Here is a 20848-nt window from a genome sequence, read left to right on the forward strand (position 1 = left end):
GGGGGCAGGGACCTGGGAGTTCATGGAGGAAAGACCTCAGGGCCTTAGGCCATCAGGGAAAGCTTCTGGAGCAAGATGCCCTTTGGCTCGGCCTTGAGGATTGAGCAGGTTTAGAATGAAGAGAGGATGAGACAGGCATTCTGGGCACAGTGTCTGTAGAAGCCAGTTTGGCTAGAGCAGGGGATTCCTAAAATGCAGGGATGGCAGACGCATGGTACTCACGCTGCCCTTCCTGCCTCCACACCCAGGGCAGACATGACTAATGGATTCCAGCGCATTTCCCCACTGAGTTGGGCCATGGCTTTGGAAGCCTTCTTCGCCTCAGGCACTAGTGAGAAGGCGGACTTCACACTTGGGAGGACACTGCTACAACGTGGTTGGACTGGAAGGGCAGGCTGGGACCCCCCCAAAAGGCCTTAAACTTTGGGCCCCGGAAATTGGAACCAAATCCCAAAGGAACTGGGACTGGACTCAGTTTCCTCATCCACAGACACGTGTGGTTCTAACTTTGATGTGCTCCGTAATGACCAGAAGGAGGTTATTCATACATAGATTTCTAAGTCTCCAGCCCTAGGCTCCTGGAATCAGAATTTCCAGCATATGGTGCCCAGACTCTGCATTTTAGACAAGCCCCCCAGGGACTGTGCTCTTCCTCATAGTTGGAATATCACCATCTTTGGCCATTTCTTGATGCAGCTAGAGAGAGTCTAGAACTCTGCCCTACCCGGGTGAGGCCTCAGGCTCACTCAGACCAGGCCTGGCCACTCCTCTCCGGTGGGCACCGAGATCCCAGGGCTCACTACCCTGTTTCCACACCCCCTCCCCAAGACCCTCCCAAGTTCTGTTCTGTATGTAAATACAAATATCTATATACAGACAGCCACCCACCTACACGCACATCCTTCTAGTCCCCCCCAGCCAGCTGATCCGAGCTCCTATTTTGGGGCCGATACTCCTGCACAGGAGTCCGGCAGGCCTGGACCAGCTCTGTCATGCTTCAGCTTCCTCCTTTGGGAGCCCAGGGTTTTCACGGGTATCCCCCACCCTCTCCTGGCCTCTTGTTTCCTTTCTTGGGCTTGAGCGACAGAATTGGCAGGGGCCTCAGAGGCTGTGCTCCCACGGTTTCCACGGACCCGGCTGCCAGTCCATCATCATGTGTATCCTACTCACTGCAGCCAGCCGGCTTCGCTAAGAACCCTGCCCTGGAGGTTGAGGCTGGGCAAGCCCCTGGCCCCGTGCCATCCCTCACTGCCAGTGGGCCTGGGGCAAGTCCCTGCCCTTTCTCTGAGCCTCAGTTTCTTCATCAGCAAAACGGGTATGGTAATAATACCTCCTTTGTAGGACTGTGGGGAAAATAAAGTAGCCCAGTGTGGGTGGAGTGTTTCGGGCAGTTGCCGGTACTCAGCACTCGGTGGGTGCTCCATAAATGGGAATCATGTTGATGACGACGAGGAGGAGGAGAGCAGTGGCAAACGTGGTGGCCGTTATGCCAACATTCACAAAGTGCCCCCAGCTCCCTTTCCTGGCCTGCACGACACTGCTGCAGGGTGGGACCCCTTGTCCTCGTCCTCCAGCGGGGAGCCTGAGGCTGAGCGAGAAGTGGTTTGTCCCAGGCCACACAGCGAGCGCTGCTAGAGCCGGGCCGTGGCCTCACCCTGCGCAGTCCTCCCTGGCTCGACCCCAGACCCTGCTCACCTCACCTCAGGCTGGTGAGGGACAGGGTGTGGGGGGCTGGCAGCGGGCAGGGGCGGCGGTGGGTTCCCCTGTGACTTCCATCTTCCTGGCTTGGGCCTGGCATGGGCCTGGCTTTCTTGGGAGGGTCAGCTGCTGCCTCCAGGCCACTGTTTCCAGGCTATGCCAGGCAGGAGGTGAAGAGGAGAGTTCAAATCTCAGCTTTGCCTCCTCCTTCCTGGTCCCGAGACCCTGGCCAAGTTAGGTCTTTCTTGGAGCTTTCGTTTTCTCTTATAAAGTGGGAGTGCTAAGTCTTCCTTGGAGGTATCCCAGGGATTCGAGAAGATTGCACTATGTGGAAAGCTCTGCGCCCATGGCAGGGATCCTGTCATGATGTGAAACCCAGGAGGGCCAGACAGAGCTGGTGTGGCCCCGGGGCTGTATGGCTAAGCTGAGGCTGCCCGGAGGGCATGCTGCCTGTCACAGGGGTGACCCTTACTTGTCACCCTTTGCCCTCTTGTGCGCTGAGTGATTTCTTTCTACTGGGAGTAGGAGTATCTGAACCAGACAGATCTGAGAGACGGCCCACTCGTCATGGTCATTTTACAGATGGGCTGCTGGAGGTCCAGAGAGGAGAAGACCTCCCCACCAAGGTTAACCCCTGGGCCATCCCCTGCGCCTGGCTCCTGGTGCCGAGTTGAGTGGTCTCACAGTGCCCTCTGCTGCCAGACCCCTGCCTTGCTGGCTGCCCCCTGGTGGCCCCGCGGGCAGAACCACGGGCCTGCATCTGCCCTTTTCCTGGGAGCCTGGGAAGCCCTGAGCGAATCTGTGTCTGGGCCCAGGGTTGCTGCCCTTCACTTCCGCCTCAGCCTGGCCTGGCGTGGCCCAGGGTTGTGGTCGTTCTTTGACAGTGAGGAGACAGAGGCCCCTCCCTGGCCGTCCTTCCTTCTCCCCCGCCTCCTGCGGGGACTGGCTTGGACAGAGGCTGTCTGCCACACCAAGCTTCCCGCCTAGGCAGGAGGTCAGACCAGAGGGCCCCTTAAGATGCCTTCCAGCTCCAAGATGTGACAGTACTCTCGAGCCTCCTGTTTACAAAGCGCTTAAAGAAAAATTATTTCCTGTGTCCAAACAAATACATGTAGCATTCAGATCCAGTGTTTCCACAAGGTTGTACGGGGCCCGCCAGGCTGGGCCAGGTCAGAGGGGGACAGGGTGTGGGGCGCTGGCGCCAGCATGGCCGGGTAGCCCCAGAAGTTGGGTCCAGACCAGCGAGAGGAACCAGGTGAGGCCCCTGCTCACAAGAGCCCTCAGTCGTGGGTGGGCTCTGGAGCCAGGCCTGAAATTCGCTGCCACTTGGCGGCTTGTGCCTCAGTTTCCTCCGCTGTGGACTGGGGCAGGTGACAACAAATCGTCCTCAGAACGGTCGTGAAGATGGAACGAGGTAAAAACATGAAAGCCCTTCACTGCAGACCTGGCACGTAGAGAGTGCTCAGCGAACACCCGCGATAACCCCCACGGCCGGCAGCGGCGGGGCGCTGGGCATGCAGGTACCCAGCTAGGCTCTTCCTGTGTGTTCGCTTAGTTAATCCGCACCACGCCCCGATGAGGCAGGTCCGGTTATTATCCCCACTTTACAGCTAGAGAGACCGAGGCACCGGGAGAGGTTGTAACTCGGCTAAAGTCAATTAGCTCCTAAGTCACTGAGGTAGGATCCCAATCCAGGCAATTTAGAATCGACACCCTTAACCACAACTATTATTATAGTGATAATTACAGTAAGAATTATAGTTATTATTCCAAGGGGTGGGGAGCTCCCAGTGCCTGGAGTGGCCGGGCGGGCCCCAGGGATTCCTGCCTGGTGGCTCTGGGCCCCCCTCCGTTTCCCTTCCAGCAGGGAGGGCCCTGGAGAGGAGCAAGGCAGTGGGGAGCAGATGGGAAGGAGAGGCCTTTTGTGTGCTGGGCAGGACCGGGCAGGACCTCCTGAAGAGGGGAGCCTTGGGGGCCACTGTGGGGCTGGGAATCAGAACCCTGACTTTCTGGCTCAGTTTCTTCTCTGTCTAGCCCCACGTAGTGCCTGGGTTTCCCCAGCTGCTCTGGGGGTCACCGCCCAGGCACTGGGCTATCAGGCCGATTGGTGTGGGTTGGTCCCTGCCGAAGATGACCCCCTCCCAGCAGTGGAAGGAAGAGCCCATTTCCCAGCAGTGCAGAGGCTGAGGGGTGTGGGCGGGGCGGGAGTGGCCCCCAGGCCCATTGTGTGGGCTCGATAAAGTACGGAAGCTGAGGTTAGAATGGGAGGAAGCCCAGCGCCCGTGGCCCTTTCCCACGGGTGGGGGCTCCGGGCACTGCCTAGCCCGGCCAGGGTGACCGCAGCCGGTGTATGCGACAGGCCCAGCTTGGGGAGCCCAGGGGAGACTCACTGAGCAATGACCCCCGGCAGCCCTGGTTACAGAGGGCCCCAGCGTTGGGACACAGGGGCTGAGGCTTGATCGTGGTGACTCTTCCAACTGCCAGGGGGCCGTCACCCCACCTATGCTGTAGCTAACGAAGCTGAAGCTGAGAGGCTAAGAAACTCTGCCAGAGTCAGGACAAATAGGATCAGTACCTGCTTCCTGCAAACCCGAGCTCTGGAATCACACACCGTACATGGGTGTGTGCCTGTGTGTGCACGTACACACACGAGTTTACAACCCTGGCGGGGCAGTCTTCTCAGGAAGGAGGTGGCACTTCCCCCGAGACTTTTACTGAAAACATTCAGAATGTGCCCCATCCTTACATTTGAATAGTAGCATCCTCTGGTGGAGAAACACGGGCCTTAAATGCACACAGACCTAGATTCCCGCAGTCACTTCAGCTCTGGGTATCTTTGGGCAAGTGGCTTAACTTCTCTGAACCTCTGTTTGCTTTATGGACTTACTCTGAAGATTAATGAGATAGTATCTGGATAATGCCCATTCCGGGGTCTGGTCTATAGTATGAATTCATCCATCCATCCGTCTGTCCGTTCATCCATTCATCCATCCATCTGTCCATCCATGGGTGTGTATTCCACTGAAGCTAGTAGCTCCCCCTGTTGGCTATATCTGGAATAAGGCCACTTTTCTTTCCAGAATTAAGAGCGCTTTAAGAATTGGCCCATCTTTATTTTACAAATGAGGAAATTGAGGCCCAGGGTGGGACTCATGAGGAATCAGAGCTGAGATGCACACTGGGTGGCATTCTGTCTTGTCTTGGGACATAATGTCCATGCCCAGCCTACTCTGAGCTCTAGCTCCTCTCCCATCCTCAGAGCATTTCCTGGGCTCCTGCCCCAGGGTGGCACTGTTGGGGCCTTGGGTTTCTTCTGGAAGAAAATGGACAAGCACCAGCAGGGCAAGGGAAACAGGACAGCCCTGAGATGGTGGGAATCTGGAGTGGTCTGGAGAAGAGGAGTGGCAGACTGGGGGGAAGAGGAGAGAGGCATTCCAGGAAGGGGACACAGCACAGGCAAAGGGGAAGGGAGAGAGGGGTGGGAGAGGTGCAGTCTGTGGGCCGCAGTGGAGCGGAGGGGGTGGGGGATAGAGCTGCAAGCTGGGGTTCAGGCAGTGAGGGCCTCAGGACTCATTGTTTCCAGTCTGCTTTCCCTCTCTTGATGCATTCATTCATTCGACAAATATTTGTTGAGCTCCTAATCGTGAGGTGCTCACCCCGTGAGGGTGACCCAGGCAGACAGAGGCCTCGCTCATGAGAACTCACAGCCAAGCAGAGGGGACAGATTTAGAAAAAGCCCTTTCGAATGTGGCGGGGACCTCAAAAGCAGTGAAGGGGGCACAGCCTTGGTCTAGGGGTCTGGGAGTGCTCCCTAGGTGAGGAGGCATTTAAGTGGCTTACCCGAGGTCTGGTCTTTCCTGAGGCTGGGTCTTGGGAGTAAAGGGAGACGGGAGGGTCACAAAAGCATCCCCCGTGGAAGGTGTAGCCCAGGTAAAGGCCTGAGGTGAGAGGGCAGTTCATGCAAAGACATTCCATTTGGCTGGAGGGCAGGGTCAAGGAGGGAGCTGGACCGGAGAGATAACTCAAGGACTGTAACTGATGTTCAGATGCAACTTTCTGCCCAGCTCCTAAGACGGCAGACCCTGTATATCATGTCACAGAGTTTGGATGTTACCCTGGGGGCACTGGGGAGCCATGGAAGGCTTTAAGGCAGGAGAGCTTCTCTCAGGCTTGTGCGACAATTCACTGTCCACCCTGCTGACCAATCCCAGGTCTCTGCCAAACCTCAGAAGCCCGAGTTAGTCATTAGGATCTTGATTTTTTTTTTTCAAAGATTTTATTTATTTATTTGTCAGAGAGAGACAGAGAGCGAGCACAAGCAGGGGGAGGGGCAGGCAGAGGCAGAGGGAGGAGCAGGCTCCCCGCTGAACAAGCAGCCCGATGCGGGACTCGATCCCAGGACCCTGGGATCATGACCTGAGCCGAAGGCAGACGCTTCACCGACTGAGCCACTCAGGCATCCCAGGATCTCGATTTTGAAATTAAGAAATCGAGGCTCACCGAGGGACCATGAGTGGCCGAGACCCACTGCAGAAGCCCTCCCGTAGCCCTGCTCTCCAGTCTGCTGTCTCTGGTTCTGCCATCAGTGCTGTGTCTTTGGCTTCTCCCTCGCCAACCGGGCTCCTAGTTGCACCGGGAGGAGACCCCTTTGGCTGGAGGATCTGCCAAGCCAGCCACACTTCATGGACAGACTGTTCCCAGTAATGGGCTTCCCTGTCCCTCACCTGAGGGGTAGGAGCTTTGCAGGAGAGGGGTGGGACAGTTTGCAGGCACCGTTGGATCCCTGAGCCTCTCTTTGCTCAGGCAGCAAGCAGCCTTTGGATGCCCCGACTATAACGTGTCTATCTTTCTTCCACAGATGAGTGGGGCTGACACGGCTGGGGATGATGATGAAGCCTCTCGGAAGAGAAAGAGCAAAAACCTGTATGTTGGAAAGATCCCTGGTCTTCAACCTTGCAGTTAGGGAGGCTCCCCAACCCCCTCTTCTTCCTCTGTCCTCGGGCTTGTCTCTCCTCCAGGGGGACAGGTGGGGAGGAGGGGCTGTGGCCAGTCCTGCCCTAGACAGACACCAGTGAACAACAAGATCTTAAGACTTGCCAGTGGCCCCAGTGTGGGGTCGCTAGGGTCCTGAGCGTCCGGCACTGCCCTCAGCATTCATGCAGAGTGAGGCAACATGCTGATTCAGTACTGGAAGCCCCAGGGAACCAAGCAGAGGCAACCAGCCGGGTTGTCCTGGCCCGGGCCCAGCCTCTAAGCTGAGCAGTGGCTGAGTGACCTTGACAAGTGCTTTGCTCCCTGAGAAAGGACACGGGATTCCCCCTTTCTCCTCTTGAGCTTGAAGGCTAGCAGTCTTTGGCATTGCCAGGAGGTGGCGCTGCTGGTCCAGGTAGCGTATCCCATACTCCCCAGCCTTTCGGGCCACGCTCTGGGGCCTTACACATCCGTTTGGAGGTTTGGAGGTGCCAGTTAAATGAACAGGGTGTGTGTGGGTTCTCCTTAGGCTCCTTGTACACCTGGGCCCAAGGACCTGGAGACTAGAGGCGGGATGGAGAGGAGGCGGTGGGGCACACGGTGGCCCCCAGAGGGAGTCCCCCTCCCCTCCAGCTTGTGTAGTGCCCACCATTATTTACCAGTTGGGCCTGGGCAGGGAGGACAGGGTCTTCCCAGATGCCTCCTGTAGCCATTTTCCTGGCCTCCACTTTGGCTAGCGTCCACTACTCTAGAAAATCTTTCTCCCCCGGCTCCTCGGGCCTCTCCAGTTCCTGTGGCAACTGTAGGCTCCTCTCACTCTGTAGCCAGGAGCGATCCTGCCTTCTAGGGCAGGTAACAGGCATCAAAAATAGCCCTTAGGTCCAGGTGTCACCAAAGCTGCTGGGGGGGTCGCTCCCAGGGGTGCAGCAGTGGCAGGCCGTGGAGGGTGGGCATCTGGGGATGCTGGGGCTGTCCTGGGCCGGTCCTAACTCTAGCCTCCCTTCAGGGTGGGTGCTGCCTTTCGAATGTCTGAAGCTCACATTCTTAAAAGCTTCATCGAGGACTCTTAGAATCTGGGATAACAATAAAAATAACTAATCTTTATTGTGCCAGGCACTGTTCTGTGCGCATTCCATATATTATCTAATTTAATCTTTACCATTGTTTTTATTTTACATTTCCTTTTTCTTCTCACGTACCCTATTTGACCAATGAGTAAACTGAAGCAAAAAGAGGTTACTTGTCTCCGGTCCCACAGCAAGTGTGTGGCCGAGTGGGGATCGGATACCTGGTGTGCTGGCTCTAATATTATAAATATAAATACATATATATATATTTTTTTTTTCTTCAGAGCCTGTTATATTGAAGCTCAGTGTACAGCGTTCTGAAGGAGGTTCACAGCAGCCCTGCTGTGTAGCCTTTGAGCCCCTAGTGATGAGAGTCCATTCCCCAGAGGCCACCCATTCCATTTCTTCATGGCTCTGACTGAAGGAAAGTGCTCCTTTAGCTTCCTCTTGTGGGTCCCTGTTTTGCCTTCTGGACCCACGTGGGAACACACGGGGCCCGTCTGAGCTCTGCCATCCTGTCAGACAGACCACTATGTCCCAGGAAGTCAAATGCTGGCACCCTAGTCACCCCTGGGGTGGCATTCTGAGGGCCCCAGTCCTCACCCAGAAGACTGCCAATCCCTGGACTCCTTGGCCTTAGTTCCTTGGCTTGGACTTTCTAGAGCAGGGTCCCCATCCCTGGGCAGCTGCCCCAGACCCTCAGGACACAGTGGGCCGCCACTCCCTTCTCTCTCTCTCTCTCTCTCTCTCCCTCTCTCTCTCCTGAGCACTTTTGCCCCAGGCAATGTGCTAAAACTTTATGCGCATTTTCTCCTTGCTTCTCACAACAACCCCAGCAGATGGTAGGTACTATTATCATCCCTGTTTGATGGATGGGAAAATTTGACGTTCTGAGAGGTGAGGTAACTTGACCAAGAGCACACAGTTGGCAACTGCTGGAGCTGGGATTTGAACCCAAGGCTGTGTGGTTGCAGAGCTTCACACTTAACCTCCACGGGGCACCGCCTCCCTCACCGCCTCACCCAGGGTGGCCCGGGGGTCTTAATGCCACTTTAAGCTCCAGTAACTTCAGAAGTATAAATACTACAAACTTAACAAACACCCATTTGAAAGTTGAATTATTTAAATTTCTTCTACACTTATTTAGCTTTGTGATTTTGCCAACGCATTTTTTATTTTAACTTTTGGGTTCAGTCAGCATTTTTTTTTATCATTGATCAGCAGAACAGAGACCAAAACTTAAAATTAAAAAAAAAAATGTATCGTTCAAAAATCACAACACTCAATGTGCATTAAAAAATTACATAATTAAAATTCCAAATGACATTTTGGAAAGTTTATGGGACTTGTACTCCTGAAGTTATTCGAGCTTGAAACTGTACTCAGACTTGTGGGACATCCTCTTGCACATTCATGGATGCTTGTATCCAAAGCCAGTGACTGAGGCCGAGGCCGGCTGCCAGGAGCTATCCCGGAGGTGCCCAGAGTAGGGGGTCCAGCGACAAGGGGGGCAAACGTGAGCATGGGGCATTTAACCCCTTTCTTGCCAGCAGCTTTGGCCAGTCCCGAAATCGGCTGCCTCCTGGGGGAGTGGCAAGGCTAAAAATGCTTCCTGGCTAAAAATAGCCAGGCCTGCCACCCTGGTGGGCAGAGCACTCCCCCCTCCCTCCCAGCAATTTGCTGACTTGTTTTCTCCTTCCCCCGGCGCTGCCATGGCAACGGGGAGGCCGGTCACAAATAACTCGGTCGGGCCCCAGAGGCCGCCCCTTGCAGACACATGCCCCTTTCACGGGCTCCCTCTCGGGGTTGGCCAGGAGGGATTTTTTTTTTTTTTTTTTCCGCTCCCCGTGCTGGTCCCTCCCATTTCCTGGCTCCTCCTGTCTGAGTCCCAGCCCGGCCGGTGCCTGGGAGCCCCAGTCATCCGGCTGGGATCCCGGCAAACGAACGCTCGGCTGCAGCCCGCGCCGCCCTGGGACGCAGGGGGGGGAAGAAGGAACCTGGGGGCTGCTCCCTGCAGACCATCCCGGGCCCCAAGGTGGGGGGCCCTACAGAGATGCTCCGAGGCATGTACCTCACGCGCAACGGGAACCTACAGAGGCGGCACACGATGAAGGAGTAGGTGCCTCTGCCCCCCGGCGCGCACCCTTCCCACCCTGAGTGTGCAGGGGCCGAGCGCGCCAGGCTGACCGACCCCCTTCTCTGCTTCTGCCCCCAGAGCCAAGGACATGAAGAACAAGCTGGGCATCTTCAGGCGGAGGAACGAGTCCCCCGGGGCCCAACCAGCGGGCAAAGCAGACAAAATGGTGAAGTCATTCAAGTAGGTCCTCTCTGCACCCTGGGGCCCCTCGGGCACTCGCTGGTCCCCAGGGGAGCAGGGCTGGTGGTGGGGTCAAATGGAAAGGGGTTTTTTGGCTTGATCCAGCTCTGAGTTGGACGGAGGCTGTCTTTGAGGGAGCCTGGTACCTGGCAAGCCCTCACGGGGGACAGATGCTCTGGGAAGGCCGGCCGGGCAGGGGCAGAGGCGATGGGGCCCAAAGAGAGGGGCTGGGCTCCCCAGCTGGGCTCGGCCACTGCCCAGGCCAAGGGCAGCTAACAGAGACCCCCCCCCCCACTTCCCCGAACCTCACGGTGCCTCACTCTGCCCCTTCCCTCGCCCCTCAGGCCCACCTCAGAGGAAGCCCTCAAGTGGGGCGAGTCCTTGGAGAAGCTGCTGCTTCACAAATGTAAGTGGGGGCCAGCCGGCCTGCTCCCCTCCCTGCGTGATCTCCCCCCCTTCCCTTTCCTCCTCTCCCAGACCCAGAGAGTGTGTCTGCGCCCAGAGAGGTGGCCTTTCCCTCTTTCCTGGGTCCCGTCAGGTGTCCCTGCCGTTGGGAGAGGCCGAGGCCCTTGGGCTGGCCTTGGAGCGGGCTTCGGCCAGCCCCTCCCTGTCCGTGGGAGCTGCAGCGCCTGCAAGAGGCCGCGGGGCCTGTGTGCTCACACCCAGATTCCCAGAATAACAACAAACATTTCCACGTACCGAGGGCTTCCACTGGGCCACATGTGCTCCGCATCTCGTGGGCAGGATCCCCTCCGATCCTCACAGGGCTCCAGGAGATAGACTCATGACCCCCATTTTACAGATGAGGGAACTGAGGCACAGACGGGAGAGACGTGGCCAAGGCCCACAGAGAGGCAGTGGCAGGGGTGGGTCCACATCCCAGGGGCTCCTGGCTCTTTGAAGTGGTTATCTTACTAAGCTCCCAACATCTGCACCCTCAAAGGCCCCTGGAGGGGAGGCTGGGGGGGTCCAGAAGGCAGAAGGGGCTGGTTCTGCCTCTCACCCCAGGGCCTGGGCTTCTCCTCACAGATGGCTTAGCAGTGTTCCAGGCCTTCCTTCGCACCGAGTTTAGTGAGGAGAACCTGGAATTCTGGCTGGCATGTGAGGACTTCAAGAAGGTCAAGTCACAGTCCAAGATGGCGGCCAAGGCCAAGAAGATCTTCGCTGAGTACATTGCGATCCAGGCGTGCAAGGAGGTAAGGCCTCAGGCTGGGCCCTCGGGTGTCCCAGCCCCATCCCCATCCCCATCCCCAGTGGCCTCTCAGTGATCACAGGTACCTGGCAGCCTCAGCAAGGAGCTCAGGAAGGGGAGAGGCCAGAGTGACTCTTGGGGACCATGTGTCCAGGGTGGAGAGGAAGCAAGCTGGGGCCCTGGGAAGAACAGAATTCTGTCGTTACCAGAAATGGGCACTGTCGAGGCACTGTGTGCCGGGCATACGCCAAGCCCTTTATGGATGCACTCTTTCATTTGATCCTCATGACAACCTGTAAAATGGGTTTAATATTATCATCATTTGAAAAATGAGGAGACAGTCTCGGAGAGCCTAGCTTGGAGTCGCTAACATCTAGTGAGTGCTTACTGAGGGCCAGGCACTGTGTGCAGACTCGCAGTGGGTAATCTGTTGATTGACTCCATATCTCTTTACCATGGATGACCTTGTTTAGTCTTTGGCACTCTTTGAGGAGTGTACCATCCTTCCTTGCCTACAGATAAGACAAGGGGGCCTCAGAGCACTTAGGTGATCTGCTCAGGGTCACATGCCTAGGTATGGCACTGCTGGAATTCCAACCAGGCAGTCTGACCTTAGAGGTGATATGTCCAGGCCCTATAAACTACCCGCCCTACAGTGAGTGACCGAGCCAGGACTTGAATCGCTGCCCCGAGGGTTTCCACTCTGAGACTTAAGACATGGAACAGAGGGGCTTGGAGGTGAAGGGCTGGGGAGGTCCCATTCCTGGCCCCCCGTGCCCAGGGTCAGCCCCGTGCCAGTGGACCTGACCATACTGCCCTCTGCCCCCACAGGTCAACCTGGACTCCTACACACGGGAGCACACCAAGGACAACCTGCAGAGTGTCACCCATGGCTGCTTCGATCTGGCGCAGAAGCGCATCTTCGGGCTCATGGAAAAGGACTCCTATCCACGCTTCCTCCGCTCTGACCTCTACCTGGACCTCATTAACCAGAAGAAGATGAGTCCCCCGCTTTAGGGGCTGACAGGGTAGAGCTCCGTGTTCACACCAGGCGGGCTGGGCCCCCTTCCCACCTGCCTCTCTCCCTCTGCGACGGAGGGGGCAAGCAAGCCCCCAGAGGCTGCGTCTCCGGACGGACAGACGGACATTCGGATGAGAGGCCTGGACCAAGGGAGGCCCAGGCCACTGGAGGAGTAGAAGGACTGGCCCCGTTGGGTCCACACTGCCCCGGTACGAGGGGGCCCAAGGGCCCTGGCAGGTCAGGGGCCCTGGCTGAGCCAGATCCGGAGCTGCTGTTCCGTGCTGCGTGGGCTCAGCATTGACCAAGTTCCTGAAAGAACTGGCTGATGGGCAGGGGGCCTAGCTGTGGGCTCCAGGGCTCTCCAGGGGGGCCGCTGGGACTCGCAGCTCAGACCCCATGCCTTGAGTTTTATTTATTTAAACAGTAGTTGGATGCTTGGCACGTTGTCCTGTAATAGGAAATTTTTGCCTCATCGGTTTTCCTAATTTACAAGTGCAATATTTTAACCAACGCCTTGTGAAAAAGCCACCTCGCCGAGAGGGTGGACACCACTTCCCAGTTTCAGGGGATTTGCTGGTCCCAGGCACCCGTGGCAGGCAGCTGGGCCTTCCAGACTGATGAGGCCTGGAGGGGCGGGTGCTGCCGTGTGACCTCGCACAGAAATCCCGCACTCCCCGGGGGAGGTGTCCCTCAGGGGCTCTGGGAAAGCATGACACCCTCAGACCACACAGCAGCCGAGTTCTGGAACAAATAAAAGGCCTGTGTTATTTCTTGTTCTTGACCCTTTCTGTGTGTTTCTGGGTTTGAGCTTTCCCAAAGTGGACTGGGGCTGGGGGTGGGGGTCAATCCGGCGGCTTCTCCTCTCTTGCCATCACCCGCCTCCCATCCCAGAGCCACACACACGATCTTCCGGGCTCGCGGCTCCCTGACAGGCTGTTTACCTGTGCTAGGCACTCTGCCGTGCTCATTCCGTGTAACCTCTCCCCTTCTCCACCAGCCTGGGAGGTGGGGGGTTATGCCCGTTTCACAGATGGGGAGAGTGAAGCACAGACAGGGTGGGTGACTCGTCCAAGGTCATACGGCTGGCAAGTGGCAGAGACGGGGTTCTGCCTAAGCCCTGCTGGCTACCAAGCCTGTGCTCTGGATTGCTGTCCCCTGCTTGCCACAGGACAGAGTTCTAGCTTGGCCACCAGCTGGCTACATTCCTCTGCCCACTGCACCCTGAGATTCCAGTGGAACTTTCAGGTGGCACAGGGCTGGTTGGTGGAGGTGGACAAGGCTAGCCTCTCAGGCTGCAGATGGGCCGGCCCATGGATGCCGTTAGGACAGAGGGAAGAGCTGGGCAGGTGACAAGAAGTAGGGCTTACAGAGACCCCCTCTGTGTCCCAGAGGAAGGCTTCCCACTCCATGCCTAACTGGAGACGCAAATTTAGGCAAGGCCTGGAGGCCCCAGACCACTTACCTGGAGGAGGTAGAAGAGAGCCTGGAACCCAGGCCAAGCTGACGCCAGAGCTGGCCCCCGCTGCCCCCACATACAGCCTGCCAGGGTCTGGGGGGCAGGGGCCCGGGCGCTGCCTGGAGTGGGGCCTGGCCCAGCTGGGCTGACTTCCATGCAGCCGGAGGGAATTTGTGCAGGAGGGGCTGGGCCCCATCTCCCTGGATCTTGTTCCCTGCCTGGGGTCCTGGGTTCAGGTCTGCCCACCATGACTTGGAAACACAAAGGACATGGGGCTTTGTAGCCACTCTCCTCCGTGCGTCCCCTCGCTGTTTGCCCTGGAGGCCTAACCTAGGGCCAGGCATACAGTAGGTGCTCAGTACATGTTCCAGCCTTTTTTCTAGCACTGGGAGTGTGAGCTCTTCCAGGAGTGGAGCTGGGTCTGGCACTGGACCCGGCCTGAGCCCTGTTGGGCCTTGTAATCAGTGAAGGACTTGCCTGCCACGGAGCCCCCAGAGCCTCAATGAGGCTGGAAGGACAGCGAGGGGCAGAGATGTGCCCCTACTTCAGAGCAAGGCCACCTCACAGGTGTCATCCAGGCCTGAGATTTGGGGACCTGACAGCTTGGGAAAACAGGCCCAGAGGGGACCACAGTACCACTCCTGTTCCTTCCAAAATGGCTAGTGGCCGAGCTGACAGCGGAGCTCAGGACTTGAGTCCCAGCCCGGCCCGGCCTCTCTGTGGTGTCTTCCCCTTGGAGGAGACACTGTGGGCCTGAAGAGACTCACCTTCCCCTTTCTTCAGGGTCCAGGGATTTAGCCTAGGGCCAAGCCCTCCACCTTCCCGCCCCCAAGTTGCCATGGAAACCGAAGTCCCATAGAGCAAAGTCAGACAGATGGAATTCCCATTTCCGAAGGCCCCGCCGCCTGGTTTCCATTACTCACACGGGGTCCCTTGGCCCAGAGCGGCTGTGGTTGTGCTGAGCATCCGGAGAGCGGGCTGGAGAGGTGCCTGGGTCCTCCTGCCCTGGGCCCTGCCTGGGCTCCCTGGGGACCGTCACCTTTACAGTGTCCGGGCTGCTCCCCATTTATTTTTATTTTTTTTTTTTTTTTAAGATTTTATTTATTTATTTGACAGAGAGAGACACAGCGAGAGAGGGAACACAAGCAGGGGGAGTGGGAGAGGGAGAAGCAGGCTTCCCGCTGAGCAGGGAGCCCGATGTGGGACTCAATCCCAGGACCCTGGGATCATGACCCGAGCCAAAGGCAGACACTTAATGACTGAGCCACCCAGGCGCCCCCCTTTTTTTTTTAAACATGCGAGGAAGGAGCAGGCCCCTTGCTCTCTGTCTGGCAATCCCAGGCTGGTCAGTGTGGGATATGAGGGCTGTGAGGTCCTCATGTCCAGGTCCCTTCCCATTCCGCAGATGGGAAGACTGAGGCGGAGGGAGAAAAGCAGCACTGCATAGAGGCGAAAGGCCTGGGCCCTGGCTCCATTGCTTCCTAGTAGCTCTAGATCTCTGAAAAAAATCACGTCACCTCTCTTTGCCTCAGTTTTGTCATCTGTAAATTGTGCATACTGGCACCTTTCCCAGGGCTTTGGTGACTAAGTGAGGTGGTGCTGGCAGCTTAGTGACATCATCACTCAGGGTCATGGGGAGGTGGAAAGCTCGTGCTCAAGTGGTCCAGGCCCCGGGCTCTCCCCTGATCAGAGTGGACAGGGAGCCTCCAGTCTCAGACCCCAGATCGCCGTCCTTCCAGGAACATTCAGCTAGAGGACAAAGCCAGCCTGTTCCAGGGAGTGTCAGAAACAGCCTGTCCTTGCACCACTGCCCAGTCAGCCTGGCTGGGAGCCGCTGGGGTCAGCTTGCAAATAGGCTGTGAAGGGTGGAAAGGGGAAAGGGCACGGTTGTGGCGCTCGGTTGGATGCCAGTGGGAGGGGACTCAGCGTTGGCTGCCTGTGCCAAACTTCGTCCGACTCCTTTTGGGCCGGTCAGCTCCCTCACGCTCTTGGCCTCTTGGCCCGGCTTGGGGCAGATAGGGCCTCCAAGGCTCTCCAGCCTGGAAGAGACCACCTGGTCTAAACTGCTGTCTCGTGCTTGCGTCCCTTCTTGGGTTCCTGCTTGCATCTCTCCTGTGACAGGGAGCTCATTACTCACAAGGCAGCTCAGAAGGGCCTGGGAGCATCTGGGGGTTCTAAAATTCTTTCCCTGTGAAGTCAGGATCCTGGGGTGGGGTGAGGTGAGAGGGGCAGGTCAGCAGTAACCCCTATGAGTCTCCCACCTGGATAGCCCCCTCCAGGCTCCCTGATTCTCTGGTTTCACTCCTCTCTGCTCCCCCCACCTTCACCAAACTCCTCTGCGCTCCCCACCCCCATGTCTCTGCCTTTCTCCTCTGCTCCCTTTGCCTACTGTCTCCTCCCTAGGTGCCTCTGCCATCCTACTCTAGAAAGTCTCCCTGATTCACCCCTCTGCTGCATCCTCTCCCTCAGTGCTCTCCAGCCCTCAGGCAACAGACCCTGGGCTGCAGACAAGTGCTCTTGTGCTCTTGTTTTGCTCACCATCGGCAACATCTGTGAAACATCTGGCTCTGCCTATCCTCTCCCTGGCAGGGCCGGGCAGGAGGAAAGGGGGTACCCTGGGTCCCTGCCGCCAGGGTGCGTGCCCCTTCCTTGGGTCGGAGGAGACAGTGGGGTGAGGAAGAGCTTCGGGGCTGGTGCAGGCCTGCTCAGCACGGATGAGAGTGGGGCTTGGGGGAGGGCAGTGTCAGCTGCAGATAAAAAAATCGTATCTCCTGCCACATGAGGCACACACCTAGGGCATCCCATGCCTTATCTCCATCAGTCCTCACGTCAGGCTCGGAGAGGTGCTGAGTATTGTTTTCCCTTTACCAGTGAGGAAGTTCACGTTCAGGGAAAGTGGAAAAGTATGCTGTGGCCGAGCAGAGACTGCGAGCCCGATCCCTAACGTCCAGGCAGCCTCACCTCCAGCCGGTCAGAGGGAATTGGTGGAGAGCACAGGTTCTCCTGGCCTTCAGGACGAGCTTGTCTAAGGAAGGTCATGAGCTTCAGCGTGTGGGGATGTCTGGTCCTGGGCTGACTCTCAGTTCTCAGTAGAGCTTTTGGTAAATTGCCTTACTTTTCCCAGCCTCGGTCATGTCACCTATAAAATGGGAATAATAAGCCCACCTGACGGGTCTCACGTGGACTCAGTGAGATAAAGAACAGGTGTAAACCCTCAGCACAGGGCCAGCCACAGAGTGGGTGCCCCACGGAGGGGCAGACAGAGGGAGGTCTGGGGCTACCACTGAGCGTCCAAGAGGTGAGTTCAGGCCAAGCGAGCAGCTGCGCAGGAGGAAGCCGCCGCCATAGCGGCTCCATGGCCAGTTTCTAAGACAAGGTCACTAGTGATTCAAGGAAAAGGGCGGGGCCCCAGGGTGGTGGGATTGGGCCCCAGGCCTCAGTGGGCTCCGCAGGGTCCCGCGTGCTGTCTCAGGGACTACTGAATAGCATCCCTGCTGGCAGGAAGTGCCTTGCCCTCAGATCTGTCCCAAACCCGCGTGTGATCTTGTGTGAGGCCCCTCCCCTCTCTTGTTGGTTTCTTCTGGAAAACAAGGAGAACCAAGCTTTCGGTCTGTCTGAGGACCTTCCGAGGGGGCAGATGGTGCTTTGTGTGATGTGAGGGGCTGGGATCCAGGCCAGGTGTATCTGCCTATGAGTGTGTGTGTGTGTGTGTGTGCGTGTGTGTGTTGTTAGGACTGAAAACAGAGTTTTAGCTACCTCCCCAGACGACCGGAGGGGCCTCGGGACACTGCCGTCCGTGTCCTCTAGCCGGGCTGAGCCGAGGAAGGATGTGCTGGTTATTCACATACCCGTTCCCCCGAGGTAAAACCCGCACCTCCCCTACCTCTGCTACACACACAGCCCCCGAGCCCAGCCAGAGAACCTTCCAGCAGCCGAGCCAGTGTGCAAAGGCAAAGCTGACAGTCCCTGGACTTGCGGGAAGGAAACCCGCCCCCACCGTCTGCTTCTGCTGCCAATTTGTGGTAAGTCCCTTCCCTCACTGGGCCTCACTTGGCCCATCTGAAAAATGGGTGGGGGGCGTTCCAAGGTCTCTCGAGGAGCCATCTGACTCTGACCTTAGGTTGCATTCATTTCTCCCTCTGAAGTGCTCTTGCAGCTTGCTCCCTGGAATCCGTCCGTATTGCAAGGCAGTGGAGAATGGTGACGAGGAGCATGGGCTTCCAGGCTCGGATGCTTACTCACTGTGTGACCGTGGACAAGTCACTTCATCTTTCCAAGCCACTGTGTCCTCATCGAGAAAGAGGGGGTAAAAATAGTTCCCACTAGTAGGGTTGTTGTGGAGGCTGAAAGCAGGTTGTGAGCTCCCTGCTTACCATCCTCCTGGTCCGTGTTCAGGTCCTCCAAGGCACCACACTCCACCCCTGGGCTCAGATCTGCTCTGGGCAGAAGGATCAGCCTCTCCCCAGGGAAAGGTCTCACCGAAATGGAAGTGGTTTGGGTTTTCTTTTTCATTTTTAATTTTGAAATAATTACATGTTCACAGGAAACTGCAAAGAAATGTCCCATGTCCCCTTCACCTAGCTTCCCCCTGTTGCTACATCTCCCATAGTTATAGTACAATCTCAAAACCAAATTCGGACATTGGTACAGTGTGTGTTTCTGTTATTTTGTCACATGTGTTGATTATGGAACCACTATGGAAATGGAAACACAGAACCGTGTCACCACAAAGATCTCCCTGGATACTCTTTTATAGTCACACCCATCTCCGACCCCCCCATCCCTAACCCCTCGAAACCACTCATCTGCTCTCCAGCTCTATAATTTTGTCATTTTAAGAATGTTATATAAATGGAAGCATGCACTATGTGACCTTTCGAGATTGTCTTTCTGCACGCATCATAATGCCCTTGAGATCCGTCCAAGTTGCTGTGTGTACCAATAGTTCGATCCTGTTTATTGTTGAGTAGTGTTCTGTGGTATGGATGTACCGCGTCTGGTTTCACCATTCACTTATTTTTTTGTTTTTTTGTTTTTTTAGATTTTATTTATTTATTCGTCAAAGAGAGAGAGAGCACAAGCAGGGGGGAGGAGTAGAGGGAGAAGCAGACTCCCCGCCGAGCAAAGAGCCCGATGCAGGACTCGATCCCAGGCCCCTGGGATCATGACCTGAGCCAAGGCAGATGCTTCACCGACTGAGCCACCCAGGCGTCCCAACCATTCACTTATTGACGGACCCAGTTTCCATATGAAGCTGCTATGGGCAGTTGTGCAGAGAATTTTTTGTGGACACAAGTTTTCATTTGTCTGGGATAAATGTCCGGGAGCGCAATTGCTCGGTTGTACGGTAAGTATAGGTTCAATTTGTAAGAAACTGCCACACTGTCTTCCCTGAGTAGCTGCACAGTGAGAGATCGAGTTTCTCTGCTTCCTTGCCAGCATTTAATGTTGCCCCTATGTTTTTTACCGTAGCTGTTCCAATAATTGTGGGGTGCAATCTCAGGATTTCATTTGTGTTTCCCCGATGACTGATATTGGGCATCTTCTTGTGTACTTATTCTCCATCTGTATATCGTCTTTGGTGAAATGTCACTTCACGTTTCCGGCTCATTTTCTAGTTAGAGTGTTTGCTTTTTTACCATTTTGAGTTTGAGAGCACTTTATATATTCTGTGAATGAATCCGTTGTCATGTATGTGATTTGCAAATCATTTCTCTGGGTTTGCAACTTGTCTTTCCATGCTCCTAACGCATCTTTTGCAAAGCAAAAGTTTTTTAATGTTGACCAAGTTCAATTTATCACTTTTTTCTTTTTTCTTTTTAGTTTTTTTAAAGCTTTTAATTGTATTTTTTTTTTTTTTTAAAGATTTTATTTATTCATCTGAGAGAGAGCGAATGAGAGACAGAGAGCATGAGAGGGAGGAGGGTCAGAGGGAGAAGCAGACTCCCTGCTGAGCAGGGAGCCCGATGCGGGACTCGATCCCAGGACTCCAGGATCACGACCTGAGCCGAAGGCAGTCGCTTAACCAACTGAGCCACCCAGGCGCCCTTTAATTGTATTTTTAAGTAATCTCTACACCCATCATGGGGCTCAAACTCGCAACCCCGAGATCAAGTCACACGCTTCTCCGACTGAGCCAGCCAGGTGCCCCCTTTTTTCCTTTCGTTTCCTTTTGTTTCCTTTCCTTTCCTTTCTCTTTTCTTTCCTTTTCTCTTTATTTTGTTGTGGTGGTTATGCTTTTCCTGCTTTTTTTCTTTTAGATCATGTTTTGGGTGTTATGTCTCAAAAATTTTCACCAATCCCTTGGTCTAAAGATTTTCTCCTACACATTTCATAGTTTTATATTTTAATCTATAGTCCCCCGTTAATTCTTGTGGAAGATGTGAAGTTGAAGTTGAGATTCTTGGTTTGTTTTTTGTTTTGGGGTTTTTTTGGGGGGGCACAAGGATGTCCATTTGCTTTAGCACCATTTGTTGAAAAGACTATCCTTCACCTATAAAATTGTTTTTTAAGAAACCCCAGCTTTACTGAGATGTAACCGCACATCATGTAATCTACCTATTTAAAGTGTACAACTCAATGGTTTTTAGTATTTTCACAGAGCTGTACAACCATCACCACAACAATTTTAGAACATTTTCATCACCCCCTAAAAAATCTCCATACCTATTAGTGGTCACTCCCTTCTCTACATCCCTACCTTCCCAGCTTTGGGCAACCACTAATCTGCTTTCTGTCTCTACAATTTGCCTATTCTGGACATTTCATGCAAATGAAATCATACAATATGTGGTCTTTTCTGTCTGGCTTCTTTCACTTAGCGTAACATTTTCAAGGTCTGTCATGTGATACTGTGGATCAGTCCTTCCTTTTTTTTTGTACTGCTTGGTAATATTCCATTGTATCGATCCCATGTACCATGTAATAGATCACACTGTATTTATCCATTCATCAGTTGATGGGCCTTTGAGTCGTTTCAGATTTTTGGTTATTATGAATACTGCTGCTATGAACATCCATGTGCAAGGTTTTGGGTGGACATACGTTTTCAGTTCTCTTGTGTGTATATGTAGGTTTAGTCGTAAACAAACCCTATATGCTTAAACTTTGGAGGAACTGCGTTTCA

General features: G+C 55.2%; 1 protein-coding gene across 10 annotated transcripts in view; it reads left to right on the forward strand.

Moving 5' to 3' along the window:
• Positions 1 to 13033, forward strand: part of RGS3 (regulator of G protein signaling 3) — a 116388-nt gene extending 103355 nt beyond the window's left edge. For 9 of the 10 annotated variants that reach the window (XM_032418317.1, XM_032418318.1, XM_032418320.1 and 6 more), the window contains 5 exons: positions 6557 to 6621; positions 9952 to 10053; positions 10398 to 10459; positions 11083 to 11249; positions 12077 to 13033. In XM_032418317.1, coding sequence (XP_032274208.1) covers positions 6557 to 6621; positions 9952 to 10053; positions 10398 to 10459; positions 11083 to 11249; positions 12077 to 12262 — 582 coding nt within the window. In that variant the 3' untranslated portion in view covers positions 12263 to 13033. Of the gene's footprint in view, positions 1 to 6556; positions 6622 to 9596; positions 9852 to 9951; positions 10054 to 10397; positions 10460 to 11082; positions 11250 to 12076 lie in introns of those variants that run through there. The other variant, XM_032418329.1, reaches the window with a different exon arrangement.
• Positions 13034 to 20848: the final 7815 nt, after the last annotated feature.

Source organism: Phoca vitulina, unplaced genomic scaffold, assembly GCF_004348235.1.
Source record: "Phoca vitulina isolate PV1807 unplaced genomic scaffold, GSC_HSeal_1.0 scaffold21, whole genome shotgun sequence".
Lineage (NCBI taxonomy): Eukaryota > Metazoa > Chordata > Mammalia > Carnivora > Phocidae > Phoca > Phoca vitulina.